The sequence below is a fragment of the Vanacampus margaritifer genome, chromosome 5 (genome assembly GCF_051991255.1).
Source record: "Vanacampus margaritifer isolate UIUO_Vmar chromosome 5, RoL_Vmar_1.0, whole genome shotgun sequence".
Classification (NCBI taxonomy): Eukaryota; Metazoa; Chordata; class Actinopteri; order Syngnathiformes; family Syngnathidae; genus Vanacampus; species Vanacampus margaritifer.
The window spans coordinates 19,693,894-19,706,859 of NC_135436.1; the positions used below are offsets into that span (position 1 = coordinate 19,693,894).

The 12,966-nt window shown below is 39.9% G+C and overlaps 1 protein-coding gene and 2 non-coding genes across 3 annotated transcripts; 1 reads left to right on the top strand and 2 right to left on the bottom strand.

Moving 5' to 3' along the window:
* Positions 1-2,138: 2,138 nt before the first annotated feature.
* LOC144052729 (U1 spliceosomal RNA) lies at positions 2,139-2,302 on the bottom strand. Its single transcript, XR_013294284.1, has one exon. It is a non-coding gene; the product is annotated as a U1 spliceosomal RNA (small nuclear RNA).
* A 673-nt stretch (positions 2,303-2,975) lies between these two features.
* LOC144052734 (U2 spliceosomal RNA) lies at positions 2,976-3,166 on the bottom strand. The gene has a single exon (XR_013294288.1). It is a non-coding gene; the product is annotated as a U2 spliceosomal RNA (small nuclear RNA).
* Positions 3,167-4,480: 1,314 nt separating this feature from the next.
* LOC144052034 (uncharacterized) lies at positions 4,481-12,662 on the top strand. The gene is made up of 8 exons (XM_077565776.1): positions 4,481-4,765; positions 5,402-5,503; positions 6,001-6,172; positions 6,333-6,382; positions 6,586-6,699; positions 8,309-8,516; positions 10,454-11,187; positions 11,875-12,662. The coding sequence occupies exons 1-8, from the start codon at positions 4,613-4,615 to the stop codon at positions 12,136-12,138; spliced, it is 1,797 nt and encodes a 598-aa protein (XP_077421902.1). The 5' UTR covers positions 4,481-4,612; the 3' UTR covers positions 12,139-12,662.
* The last annotated feature ends 304 nt before the right edge of the window (positions 12,663-12,966 follow it).

The following is a 12,966-nucleotide window of genomic DNA, read 5'->3' on the forward strand; positions in this document are numbered from 1 at the left end:
GAGGGTCATAGGTATGATTTAAAATTTAAAAAACACAGATAAGGTTACAAAATTTTAAGAGAACATAATTTTTTTTTAAAACAAGGCAGTAGCTAAGGTATTTCTCGAGAGCTTATTTCTTCCTTTACCTCAGCAAAAGGGGCAGAGCTAAAACACTGGTCATCTCTCAGAGGCACTCGAGGTGGTGATCGCTCACGCAACCTTAAATTCATAGTGTTTTTGCTTTTTGGCGTTGATTGCAGTACTATGTTTAAAAAGGAGAGTTCATTTGGTGAGCTCGAGGGGAAGACCCTGAACTCCCCCACCTCGCTATCTGAGCTCCCGGGCCTTCCCCTCTTCTCTGCAGACAGGGGAGACTCAGAGGACCGTTGAGAGGCAAGCCTTTTGTTATTTTGAGCACAAGTGATCTGGGTGTCTTCGCTGTCAGTCTCATTTGGACTGACTTCACTTGACTCACTTGCTGGTATTTCTTGCAGCCTTTCACTTTCCTCTGAGCTCCCGATTGGTGGGGCCGGCCTGCTCTCCTCCCCTTGCCCCTCCTCACCTGTCCCCTCTCCACCAATGACAGGATTTGGAGGGAAATTTGAATTTCCTTCAGGACATTCAATTTGTTTGTCACCTTCCTTTTCATTTCCTTGTGCCATTTCTTTTCCAGCCTTCAGTTTGTTGGCAAATGATTTTGGACAATTTCTGTAGAGGTGGTTAGTTTCCCCACAGAGATTGCACTTTCTGCCATTGGTACATTCTTCAAAAGTATGCCCAATTACTCGACATTTTCTACAAATGGTTTTCTCACACGCTTCCGCCAGGTGTCCATGCTCACCACACTTGCGGCAGAGCTTGGGCTGACCCTGGTAATGTATGTAGCCCCGGTTTTCACCCAAGACTATCATTGATGGGAGATGTTTCAGGCCCTGGAAGCCCTGGGGGTCCTGCCATTGTTGAATGGGTACCCGCCAGGCACAGTTCCAGATGCCGTCCTCATCCCTCACCTTCACAGCCTGGCCTTTTACCGTGCAATATCTACCCAGCCAAAAACAAATGTCTTCTGCATTCACTGTCTCATTAAACATTCTGACAATAACTGTTTTAGCAGCATTGTCAGTCAGTCTTTCAACATTGAACACAGAGAACTGGGCTTTCACATTTTCAAACCGAGTCCAAAATTCGCGAAGGTTCGCAGCAGAGGTGAAACTGAGATCGAATCCTTTACTGAAGGGCAACGTTATTATACAATTCAGATCTTCAGCTTTGAATTGCAGGGTTTGTTGGACAAGCTTTCTGGAAAAGTCCAGCCTGGACATCCACAGAGGCTCGCCACCATCCCTTTCCCGAAACATAAATCGGACACTGTGGTGCCTCCGCATGCCGGATATGCCGACATGTCGGAGACAACCACTGATTCCCAATTTTCACAAATGAAATTCCAGCAAATTTACCTTTGTCGTTCTTCTATAACAGAAAGATTCAACAATACAATACCCCTACAATTGAGTTCGATTCACAGCCACAAAGGCATAGAATTGTCGCTCAACAGAGGCGATTGCAGTCTTTGCCAAAAGGCTGAGAGGCGATACCCACAAAGGGTTAGGGGCAAGAACTTAATTCCAGGGACTACAACTTTAAGTTGCGGTTGCACACATCACCCGACACGCCAAACAACTACACACAGTTTAGAATGATAATGCGTCAACTGCGTTGTTTTCAACCTGCGCATCAAACGTGTTGAACATTAATGTGAACGTTTTCAGATGTTCGTGTGATTGTGTCACGTGCTTTGTCGACCCAATAGAATTCAGCAATAAACCATTAACCAATTAATAAACTGAACTCCTTCTGCCGTATGAGAATAGTTTTTTTTTTAACTTACGAAAATAATTAGTAATTTGCAATAACAATCGGTTGGTATAATGCTGTGGCTGAAACAGAGCAGCCCGTTTGACCAACATTTTGACAAAAAGACACTATGCGGCTACTATTGACTTCTTCCTGTTTCTTAATTGTTGGCAAAATGACAGTAGGGCTCGACCAACTACAACTGCATTAGTCGTTACATTCCGGTCTGGGCATATCTAAGTGGAGCGATCTCACGCTGATGTTATTCTCATTTATCTATCATTTTGTTATTTACATATAATCAGGGGAGAGCGCGGACGCAGTCCCCCACTACCAGAAATTGTGCAGTCGAGATTCCCACATTTGGGGAATTCGCAGAGGTCAGCACAGCCGGAGTGCAATGGCTGAGCCTCACCCTGGGTGAACCACCTTCTTGATCATGGTATCTCCCCTGCCAGGTAAGTATGAGTTGTACAGATCACCAACGCTGAGGTCTTTAGCACACACACCATCTTCAGTCATGTTCTCTTTTTGTACACACGTGAAAATTCGAACACACACACACACAACGCTGGATGCGGAAGCACTCGTACACTCGTTATTAACCAGTTATTAACATTAACTAAACAATTGTCAAATTAGGGTTTAAGAATCTGCGAAAACCTTCCCATAATGCATTGCTCCTTACTCACAGTCCTATCCCCACGCCTTTACACACACCCTCGCTTGCTTTGTCCTTGTCAGTAACAACATATCAATAAATTACCGCTGCTGACATCTAGTGGTATGTAGCAAACACTACACTCTTCAACAACAATGACTTTTTATTGTACTCATATCATTATGTATGTATTATTATTAATATAAGGCCATGAATTGTAAATATTAAATAAACATATCTGGGGGAAATTCAAGGTAAATATTCGCGAGAAAAGTATTAATCCCATAATAATTACATTTAAAAAAATAACGTCATATATAACGTTTATGCTCCCTCCTGTTGTTATGGCAGACGTTAAACAACCGCCTTCACAGATCATCACACACCATAATGAACAACAATCTAAAAGTATTGGCAAAGAAATCTATGAATATCCAATGTTTGAGCTAATATCAGAAAAATTATATTTTACAATCATAGGGGGTGCACCGTTCCTGGAAGTACTGCAATACCAGGTCGATGCGTGGAGTGGACGGAGCAAGCCCCTATTCCATCTCCCAGTTCCAAAAATCAATTTAATATATGGTCCCCGGGTAGGGGACGTATCAGATATTAAACTGATAAGAACAGATACTACACTTGATCTTAGCCAAAAGGCCGAGAAGCGATACCTACAAAGGGTCAGGAGCAACGAATTAATTCCAGAGACTACAAGTTAAAGTTACGGTTGCACACGTAGACTAATTATAATGTCACATAACCGACATGCCAAACAACTATACACCATTTGAAATGATAATGCGTCAACTGCGTTGTTTTTAATTTGAACATAGAACGTTTTGAACATTATGAACGTGTTCAGATGTTCGTGTTTTTGCGTATGTTTTGTTCACGTGGTTCACGTCGACCCAATAGAAAGCGGCAATAAACTGAACTCCTTATGCCGTGTGAGAATAGTTTTTAAAACCCGACAAAAATAATTTATCATTTGTAATAACAATCGGCTGTTGGTATATTGCTGTGGTCCAAAACCGGGGAGCTGTTTGACCAACATTTTGACAAAAATACATCATGCAGCTACTACTACTAGCTACTTCCTGTTTCCTACTTGTTAGCAAAATGACCGTAGCACTCTACCGCCATCAACGCAGTGGAGGCCAACTACACGCATCAATGAATTTGGTCAATAATACGCAAGCGAGTTCCGTTATTAGCGCTTATGAAAAATATGCTGCCAGCATGCAAAATTGTAAGTCACGAATGTTGACTGTCCATCACAAGTTTCAACGTAAAAAAATATATCAGTAACGACGCGCTGCTCATTGAAACAATACAAGCGACAGTCTAATTAAGTGATGGAGTTATGGCTCTTTAAAGCGAGCCGTTCAATTAAAACGGCCGTTCAAAAGATTAGCACTTTTATGTTGTTGTTTTTTTTTTGTATTATTTCAAAACGTAAAATTATTCGCGGCGCGAGCACGAGAATCATTCACGGGCTCACTATGTGAAGGGACAGTTTTGTCTTAAACACGGGAAAAAATATCATACGGACAGATCTGAACGTATTGCACACATGCGTGAATTTAAAAGATAGTATACGCAAATACATAAACAAATATTGTTTCTATTTGAGTATTTGAACTTTGAGTTGCGAGTCAGTTGCTTTCCATAATGCATATGGGCACTGACACACCATGGACAAGTAGGCGTTGCTAGTGGCGTCCACTTTGAGTAGGGTTTCAAATCAAATAATTTGTTCTTATTTTGAGAGGCTTTTCGTAAATAACGTAACATTGTTATGAATGGCGAGCTGTAAATCAGAAGTTACACAAAACACAATAAACTCCCCACGAATTCATTTCAAGATAATTAAATAACACGGAATTGATCTGTCCTATTCGATTACTTAATTTGAGACAGTCAGTCAATTCATAAAACGCTCCAAATAGATTTTTAAAATGCTCGTTTGAAACAACCGGTGAAGTGAACGTCACTTCCTGGTATGAGTTGGCCAGTGACCACCTCGTGCATAATCGTTAAAATTGCAGTGTGCTGTATTTCTGTTAAATTGTTCTTCCAACACGTGGACCTCTTTAGTCCGCTTCAAGACGTCAAATGGGAGACTTTGAGGCGCAAGCGACATCCATTTTGGAGCAAATGGCGAACAGAGTTGTGGTCGAAATCTGCAAAGTTGTCGTTGGCTGCTACACGACCGAAGAAATGTCGCCTGGCGATGACCACAACACTCCAGTTTCATTGACAGATAAAGTATACGTCATTACTTTTAAAATATATATATTATTATTGATGTACTAAATTTGTTATTGTGGACATCCCCGCCTTTCTTGAGTGATCATAGAAACAGATTAGCTAGCTCGAGTCGCTAGCTATGGTAGCATCCGTGTTTAAAATACGAATGGGCGCATTAGAGCGAGTTTCAAAGCTGAATGCAGATAAAATGTATTAATTTATTTGTTTAAACATTACCCCCGCCTTCTGAAGAAACATGTTCGGTCGCCATTTTGTATTGGCACAAACACAGATTAATCTAGTTTTTGTACGTCTACAGGTACGTCAGCCAAGTTATTGGCTAATTATAGAAAAGTTACTTCCTTACTACACGAAATTTTGTAAATGTCTATTACAGTCACCAATGACTGTTGACCAATCCAAACAAAAATGGTCTTCAAATTGACCTCGAAATTGTTAAATTAGATCAGTGGTCTTCAAAGGGTCCTGAGGGTGAACAAAGAAAGGAAGCCAGAAAAGTTAGGTATGGAGGAAAGATATCAGAGCCGGCAAATGTAATCAATCAACTGAAACTTATACCTACTTTTGCTGAAACTTATTCCTGCTTTTGGCCCAATATGTATCTAATATACTATACCTGTTGTCTTCCATCAGGTGGTCCATCATGCCAACACCTTCATGACATTGCTGGCTCAAGAGGCAGCCGACAACATCTGTCAACTTTTCCAAGAATGTTCATCTCTGCTGCACTTGCAAGTATGTGACTTGTGATGCCATTTATGCAATAATATCACATTCATGTATGTTACTACTATACGGGATGAGCAAGATTACAGATAATGTTATTACATATTTTCCCCTGAAGTGGAATTTACAAAAGGTTAAATCAGAGTAAATAGGAAGGTTTTTTTCATAAAATGCAGTTTTTAGCACCCGGGAGGTTTGCATGTCTTAAAGTGTAATGGCAGTCTGCTCTGATTATATAAACATGCGTAATGAAAAGCATATGAATACAAAATGTAATTTTTAACTTCACTAATGTTTTTAGGGTGGTTTTGGGTGAGAGGAGGTGTTGGATGGGTACTGGAGAATGGAGATGGACAGTATATGGATTAAAAACAGTGTGAATTAGACCGCAGTTTACTTGATAGCTTCTCTCTCGTTTTCAAATTCCCCAACGGATGCCATTTAGTGTAACATGTCATGAAGATGAATAATTTGAATGACCTTGAACAAGATTTTGGTCTATGCAGGTGACGCAAGGGGAGGCGCAGCTGGAGGACCTAAAAAAGAGGTTGGAAGTGACTGAAACTGCGCTGAACATGGTGTTAACAAATGCTCACACTGTGGTAGAAAAAGAGGAAGTAAATAAGCAGGAAGAGGACAGTGAAGTCGGGACTTTGGAAGGTGACGCGCATAGCTCAGGTGACCTCCAGTTCTTCATCATCGTGTATACATTTTCGTCAGTCACATCAATATGGTGACGTGTTGATTGACATTGGTTTCTTCCGGTTGACTGTAAGATAGTGTAAAAGGTGCTGTTCGAAATAGCTACTGACTTATTGATATTATTTTGTGATCGCAGCTGTGTCTGGCGACGTAAAGGAGTCGTCCATCGTTTACCTGACATCCAAGGTACTCCAAACCACCTCAGTTATGTTGACTTTGTCTCGTGTTTTCTGCACTTGATTACTGTCCCGACATCACACAGTAGTTTTGCAGTAATGCTTACCACTATAACAAAAGGGGTGACTGTAAACACAGTATTGTCAAAATGAATTTTTCTCTGACCGTGTGGATCACAAGTCAACATTATTATTGTTATGTGTGTTTAACAGGACAACGTGCATCCAGTGCTGACGCAGGACACCTTTGTTGACCAGATGTTGTGTGGGTCCGCTCAGGAAGGAGGCAACACGGACCCCAATGATCACGATGAACCAGAATTTCCGGTTAGGACGCATAAAAGTGTCACATCAATTATGTCATTTATTTTACTCATATATGTCACATCAGTTTCTAAGCAATTCTCAACTGCTGTGCTGCGGCAAACTCTCCGATGGAACTTTGTTGATCTGAAAAATATTTGTTTACTACAAATTATGTATATTTTTTCATCTATGTAATGTATCATGACGAGCATTAAATGCTCTTGCGCTAGATGGCAGAAGGTGCATAATTAACCTGTGTAGCCTTTCAACAAGTAACAAGTATAAGTACCCGTGTCCAGTGCGGTTTTGCACACCGTGGCTGTGTTTGGAATCATTCACTCCATAATCACTGTTGAGATTTTTTTATACTGGAGTATGTTGTTCACTTATCAGTCAAATGAAAACAATAATTTTATAACACTCCTCAGGCATTTACTGTGTTATAATAACAACACACCAGATCAAATGTAGCTGTTGGAGCTCCTGCAATATATTTTGGACAAATAAATAAACAATAATATAACTCTTAAATTGTTGAAGTAGATTATTAGGTGCTGAAATTCGGAATTTTGTCACATGCAGGCATCAGCCTTAAAACAAAAATCTATATATCCGACAGCTGTTAAGAGATCCATTTAGAACCGGGTTATTAATTTCATAGGGGACAAAAAGCTGAGAATGCCCTGCAGTTAATATATTTGTTTCAACTTAAAGCCATGATATTTCTGAATATGAATGTCATTCAACAATAAATTTAAACAAATCACTTTAAACATTATTATGCAGGGATGTGATTTTTCCGCTAATTCGCGGAATTCCGCTTATTTTATCCCCCCCCCCCCAAAAAAAAAATCGATTTTTTATTTATTTTTTATTTTTTTTAGTAGTTCATTGTGTATGCACATGACTCCGACAGATAACGTCTTCTGCTATAACAAAGACATTTGTGGTATGCTCTAATATGAGTTACTTTTCATTTGGTCATGATATAATTATTTGTTCATGAAATTTGAACTCTTCAACATTATTTATGTGTTAACTTAGTAATCACATTAGTTAGATATGATGATATTCTCAGTGATAGTTTTTAAAAGCAAAGGCAGTCCAATGTTTTTGAATGTGACTGATTTTGAGTTGACTAAAACTGCCATTTTATATGGGATAGTTCAATATACATTGAAAATTTATGCTGTTGTTTTGTCTATTTCTTTGTCATGTGAGTGCATTGAAAGTACTTAAAAACACGGAAAACCCATGAGCTCCGGGCCCCTTGTCCCCCCACCAGGGCACTGCCCTGGACCTAGCTGGGTGCCAGCGGCCCCCAGACCCCCGGCTAAATTTTCAGATAATTTCACTTTGGTCAAATCACATCCCTGATTATGACTTAATAATTGTATTTTTTATTGTTTTAAGAAAAAACATACTTGACATTTTTATTTTATATGATGTGCCTTGTCTTGTTTTGGGAACACAAATGAACATTTTAAGGTCCTTTAAAATTGCATGTGCATACGGTAACATTTACAACATGAGTTAAAATAATCAACATAAAATACTTGCGTAATTCATCAAAAAAAACAAAAACATAAAGGACCAGTAAACTACATTGTGACCCTTCTTTCACAAGCAGGAGTGGGAAGATGCAAGTGACGCCTGCGACGTGGACCGTACCAAACATGACGTCCAAGCCGGGAAACAGTGCAGCAAGAAATTCAGCAAGCGGCAGGCCAGAGCCCATCAGGCAGCACAACACCGCAAGAAGAACTTCTCATGTTCACTCTGCGGACGCATCTTCCCCCTCCAGCGCAGCCTCAACGTGCACATGCGGCAGCACACTGGTCAGTGCTCACCTGCATCACATGCATCTTGCTGAAGTCCTACGTGTGATCAAGCTGCTCTGAAACCGTAGTTAAAAAATAAATCTTACATTAGATGAAATTGCTGTAAAAAGAAATCTAAAAAATGATCAAAGGAAGGCCATAAGTGAAATCAAAAGCATGTTTTATGCTTGACTTGGGGAATCTTAAGACAATAAAAATTTTAGCATTTAGGTTGTAGAGGTTATGTGCGGTTGCTTTTTTTTTTTTTTTAAACACATATAATTCTCTTTGTTTTGATATTTAGTTTGACAGGAACCGCCAGCTCTCAATAAACAGCTTGAAGCCTCTTTTGAAGGATATTTACAAATTCTATCTGCCAAATTGCTGCTCTTTGTGAAGTCAGTTGAGTCACTTGACACCATACAGCGCCCAGATGTCAAGTTGACGCGTCAAAGCAAAAAGTCCCCCAATCGACAGCTCGTATCTAAAAAAATTCGTATCTCAAGGCACCACTGTATATACACATGGCGGCCACCAAACATTTACATGACCAACAATCCTGTAATATTTGTAACATTCATTATTTTATTTGTATAAATTTATTGTCATTCAATGTTATGTTGTAAATATATTTTTTTAAATGGTCAAATTAACAATTTGATATGCTGTACCGGCGGCATGGTGGCTGACCGGTTAGCAGGTCCGCTTCCCGGTGCTGAGGACGTAAGATCGAGTCTGGGTTTTGGAGTTTGCATGTTCTCCCTGTGCCTGCATGGCTCTTCTCCGGGTACTCCGGTTTCCTCCCACATTCCAAAGACATGTATGGCAGGTTAATTAGGCACTCTAAATTGTCCCTGGGTGTGCTTGTGAGCGTGGATGGTTGTTCGTCTCTGCGTTTGGCTGGCAACCAGTTTAGGGTTTTACCCCGCCTACTGCCCGAAGCCAGACGTCTGGGACCCGCGGCCCTTGTGAGAAATAAGCGGTCACGAAAATGAATGAATGGATATACTGTACCGTGCTTTTAAAATTCCAATTTTTTTTGAAATTGCTGATGAATTATTTATAATCAAATTAAACATAATATTAAGAGAATTAGTATTTAATTAAAACTAGAAATGTTCGATACCACTTTTTTTTTTTTTCTTCATTCAACATCAGCACGAGTACCGGTACGCAATTCTTTTGATTTGTCACCAATACTGATATCAAGTACGGAAAACACCTGTACTTTGTTTTGACACATAAAATTGCCAAAACAACTCAATGGCAGATCATTTTCAAGACTTATATTTTCCCTTAAAATTGAATAAAATTATTTGCAAATTTCTATTCTTCTAATTTGTATTTTTTTTTTATCATAAAATGGCCACAAGAGTGCAGCTGATACTGGTAGAGAATACTAATACCTTAAAATAAGGCCTGGTATTGGCCCAATACCGATATCTGGTATCGGTACTCGCCTATATTCAAAATTAACTATTTTAAACATTTTAAAATATTGCCTTACCGATTATTGCAATTAAGCTTTCCTGTCTGTAACATAAATAATGAAATGATTAGGTACCGGTATTGAAATAAACTAGTTTCAATGTATTTATTTTTTATCTATGCCATTGAACAATCAAATAATTTATTTATTGTGAATACTAAAATATTGGGGGGGGGGGGATTTGCATTACATAAAATAATATTGTACTTACTAAAATAATTGGCTAAATATCAATCTATCCAATTAAAAAATAATTTAAGCCTGTTTTGTCATTAAAATGAGTTACTGTATATGTTGTACATCTAGTTCTATGTTTGTTATAAAAGTTAAAAAAAAGGTGCCTAATGTGCAAATGAGCTTTCTTGTCTAAAAATGACTTATATCCCTACTAAGTGATCAGGGAATGAGTCACCAGTTGCAAACACAGCCTCTATGTATTTGCCATTTTGCTGTCTGTGTCTTCCAGGCCAGCGTGCTCACACGTGCGACGTGTGCGGTAAAGGTTTCATGCTCAAGCACATCCTGCTGGACCACCAACGAATGCACAATGACGAGCGACCCTTTAAGTGCACGCAGTGCGACAAGAGCTTCTACCAATCGTACGGCCTGAAGATGCACCAGCGCTTGCATGTCCGCGAGCGCGTCCACCGCTGCCACGTTTGCGAGAAGACCTTCAATGCCCTCGGCAACCTGCGGCGCCACATGCGCATCCACACGGGCGAGAAACCCTACAACTGCGACACGTGCGGGAAAAGCTTTAACCAGATCGACACGCTCAAAAGCCACCAGAAGATCCACACGGGGGTGCGGCCATTCAGCTGCCCAAGCTGCGAGAAGACCTTCATCCAGAAAAGCAGCCTGGAGGTGCACACCGACGCCTCCTCGCTCTTGTGCGTGGTTTGCGGCGCCACGGCGGACTGCGCCACGGCGATGAGCGAGCACATGAAAACGCACGCCAACACCTTTCCGTGCCTCTGCAAGCTGTGCGGCCTTCGACTGAATTCGACGACAGAGTTGCGCACGCACCAGCAGCTCCACCACATGGTGAGCGGCGAGCACAGCTGCGCCATCTGCGGGAAGACTTTCAAATCAGCGCATTACATGAAGATCCACGTCAAGTTACACACCGGAGTCAAGTCCTTTTCCTGCGTCATCTGCTTTCGCACCTTCACGCAGCACAGCAGCCTCAAGACGCACATGGTACACTTTTTTTTTTCCTCTTTGTAGAAACTGTACTAAAAAGTCTTACAGTGGATAAAAATAGTATCAAAGGCCTTAAATGTTTTAGATCCTAAATCAGTCCTGATAAAGTAGCTTTAGATTTGATAGAGGTGGTCATTAAAAAAAAAAAAAATCTCCAGTTTTACATTTTAGGCAGGCTGTGTTTCAATTTGTATTTAATATTTTTGTGGTTAGGGGGGCTTGGCGAGTTTCAATTCTGGGCATATGGTTTAATAATGCACAGGAACTACAAGTACCAAAAACTACAATGACTTGTGTTTAGGTATGTTGTGTGTATGTATCATGATGAGGAAAGAAAAAAAAAAGTCTAGTAGATCTACCACTAGTCCTCTTCTAGTGCAGGATACAGTGAGCCCTCGTTGACCCTAGGGGATGCGTTACAGACACACCCATAATTGTCCAAAAAGAAAGACGTACTTGCTTCAAGCTATTTATCACTCACACACAAAATCTCAAATTGATTAGAGTTGCCGTAAGACATTATTTCCTTCTATAAACTTTATTCCAGCATGATCTGCGCAACTCCAGAATTTGTATTTCAGACTTGCCAATAAAACCTCTTTAAAAAAAAAAATTTAAAAATAAAATATGCGATATAGTGTGGATACAAGTCTAAATCTGAGCATTTTTTCCTTTGCTTGCCAGGCGTTGCACACGGGCGAGAAGCCGTTCGCCTGCAAAACATGCGACAAGCGCTTCAACAACATGGGCAACCTGACCCGCCACCACCGCATCCACACGGGCGAGAAGCCGTACGTCTGCGACGTGTGCGGCCACAGGTTCAACCAGAGCAACAGCCTCAAGGCCCACCAGCAGGTTCACACGGGCCACAAGAAGTTCATATGCGACCGTTGCGGCAAGTGCTTCGGCTACAGGAGGAACCTCATGAACCACAAGTGCCTCTACTGACTGTCAGTGGTTGAACTGAACTTATAGCGGTTGAATGGCGGCTTGAACTGAGGCTTTGTGATGCTCCCAGGTCAAGTCTACACTCAAGATCAAAGAGTCTTTATTGCGGTGGTCATTAAGAGAGATGGGAAGTAAAGTACGAATACTTTGTTACTTGAGTAGTTTTTTTTCCAGTACTTTGTACTTTCCTGAGCATTTTTTAGACTACTTTTTACTTTTGCCCTTACATTTTAACATGATGTGACGTGTACTTTTTACTTGATACATTTTCAAAACAAGGTTGTTACTTTTGTTCTTAACTCATTCATTGCCATTGACGGCTATAGACGTCAAAAATTTAATTGAACTATTTCTATTAGTTTAACATTTTTTCCCCACTTTTGTTAACAAGAGTATGAAAACCTAGAATTTTTTTATTGTACATTTATAACATATAAAATTTGTGATTAATCGTGAGTTAACTAGTGAAGTCATGCGATTAATTACAATTAAAAATGTTAATCGCCTGTTGCCCCTGTTTTTTATTTTTTTTTTTCACTGCCATTGACAGCTAAAAACGTCAAAACTTAATTTCAACTATTTGTATTAGTTTAACATTTTTTTCCACTTTTGTTAAGAGTATGAAAACCTCCAATTTTTTATTGTACATTTAGAACAGATATAAAATTTGTGATTAATCGTGAGTTAACTAGTGAAGTCATGCGATTAATTACAATTAAAAATGTTAATCGCCTGTTGCCCCTGTTTTTTAATAATCTTTTTTTTTTTATGAATTTATAGCAGTGAATGAGTTAAATGAACGAAAAGTTGAAAACGATTAAAATATTA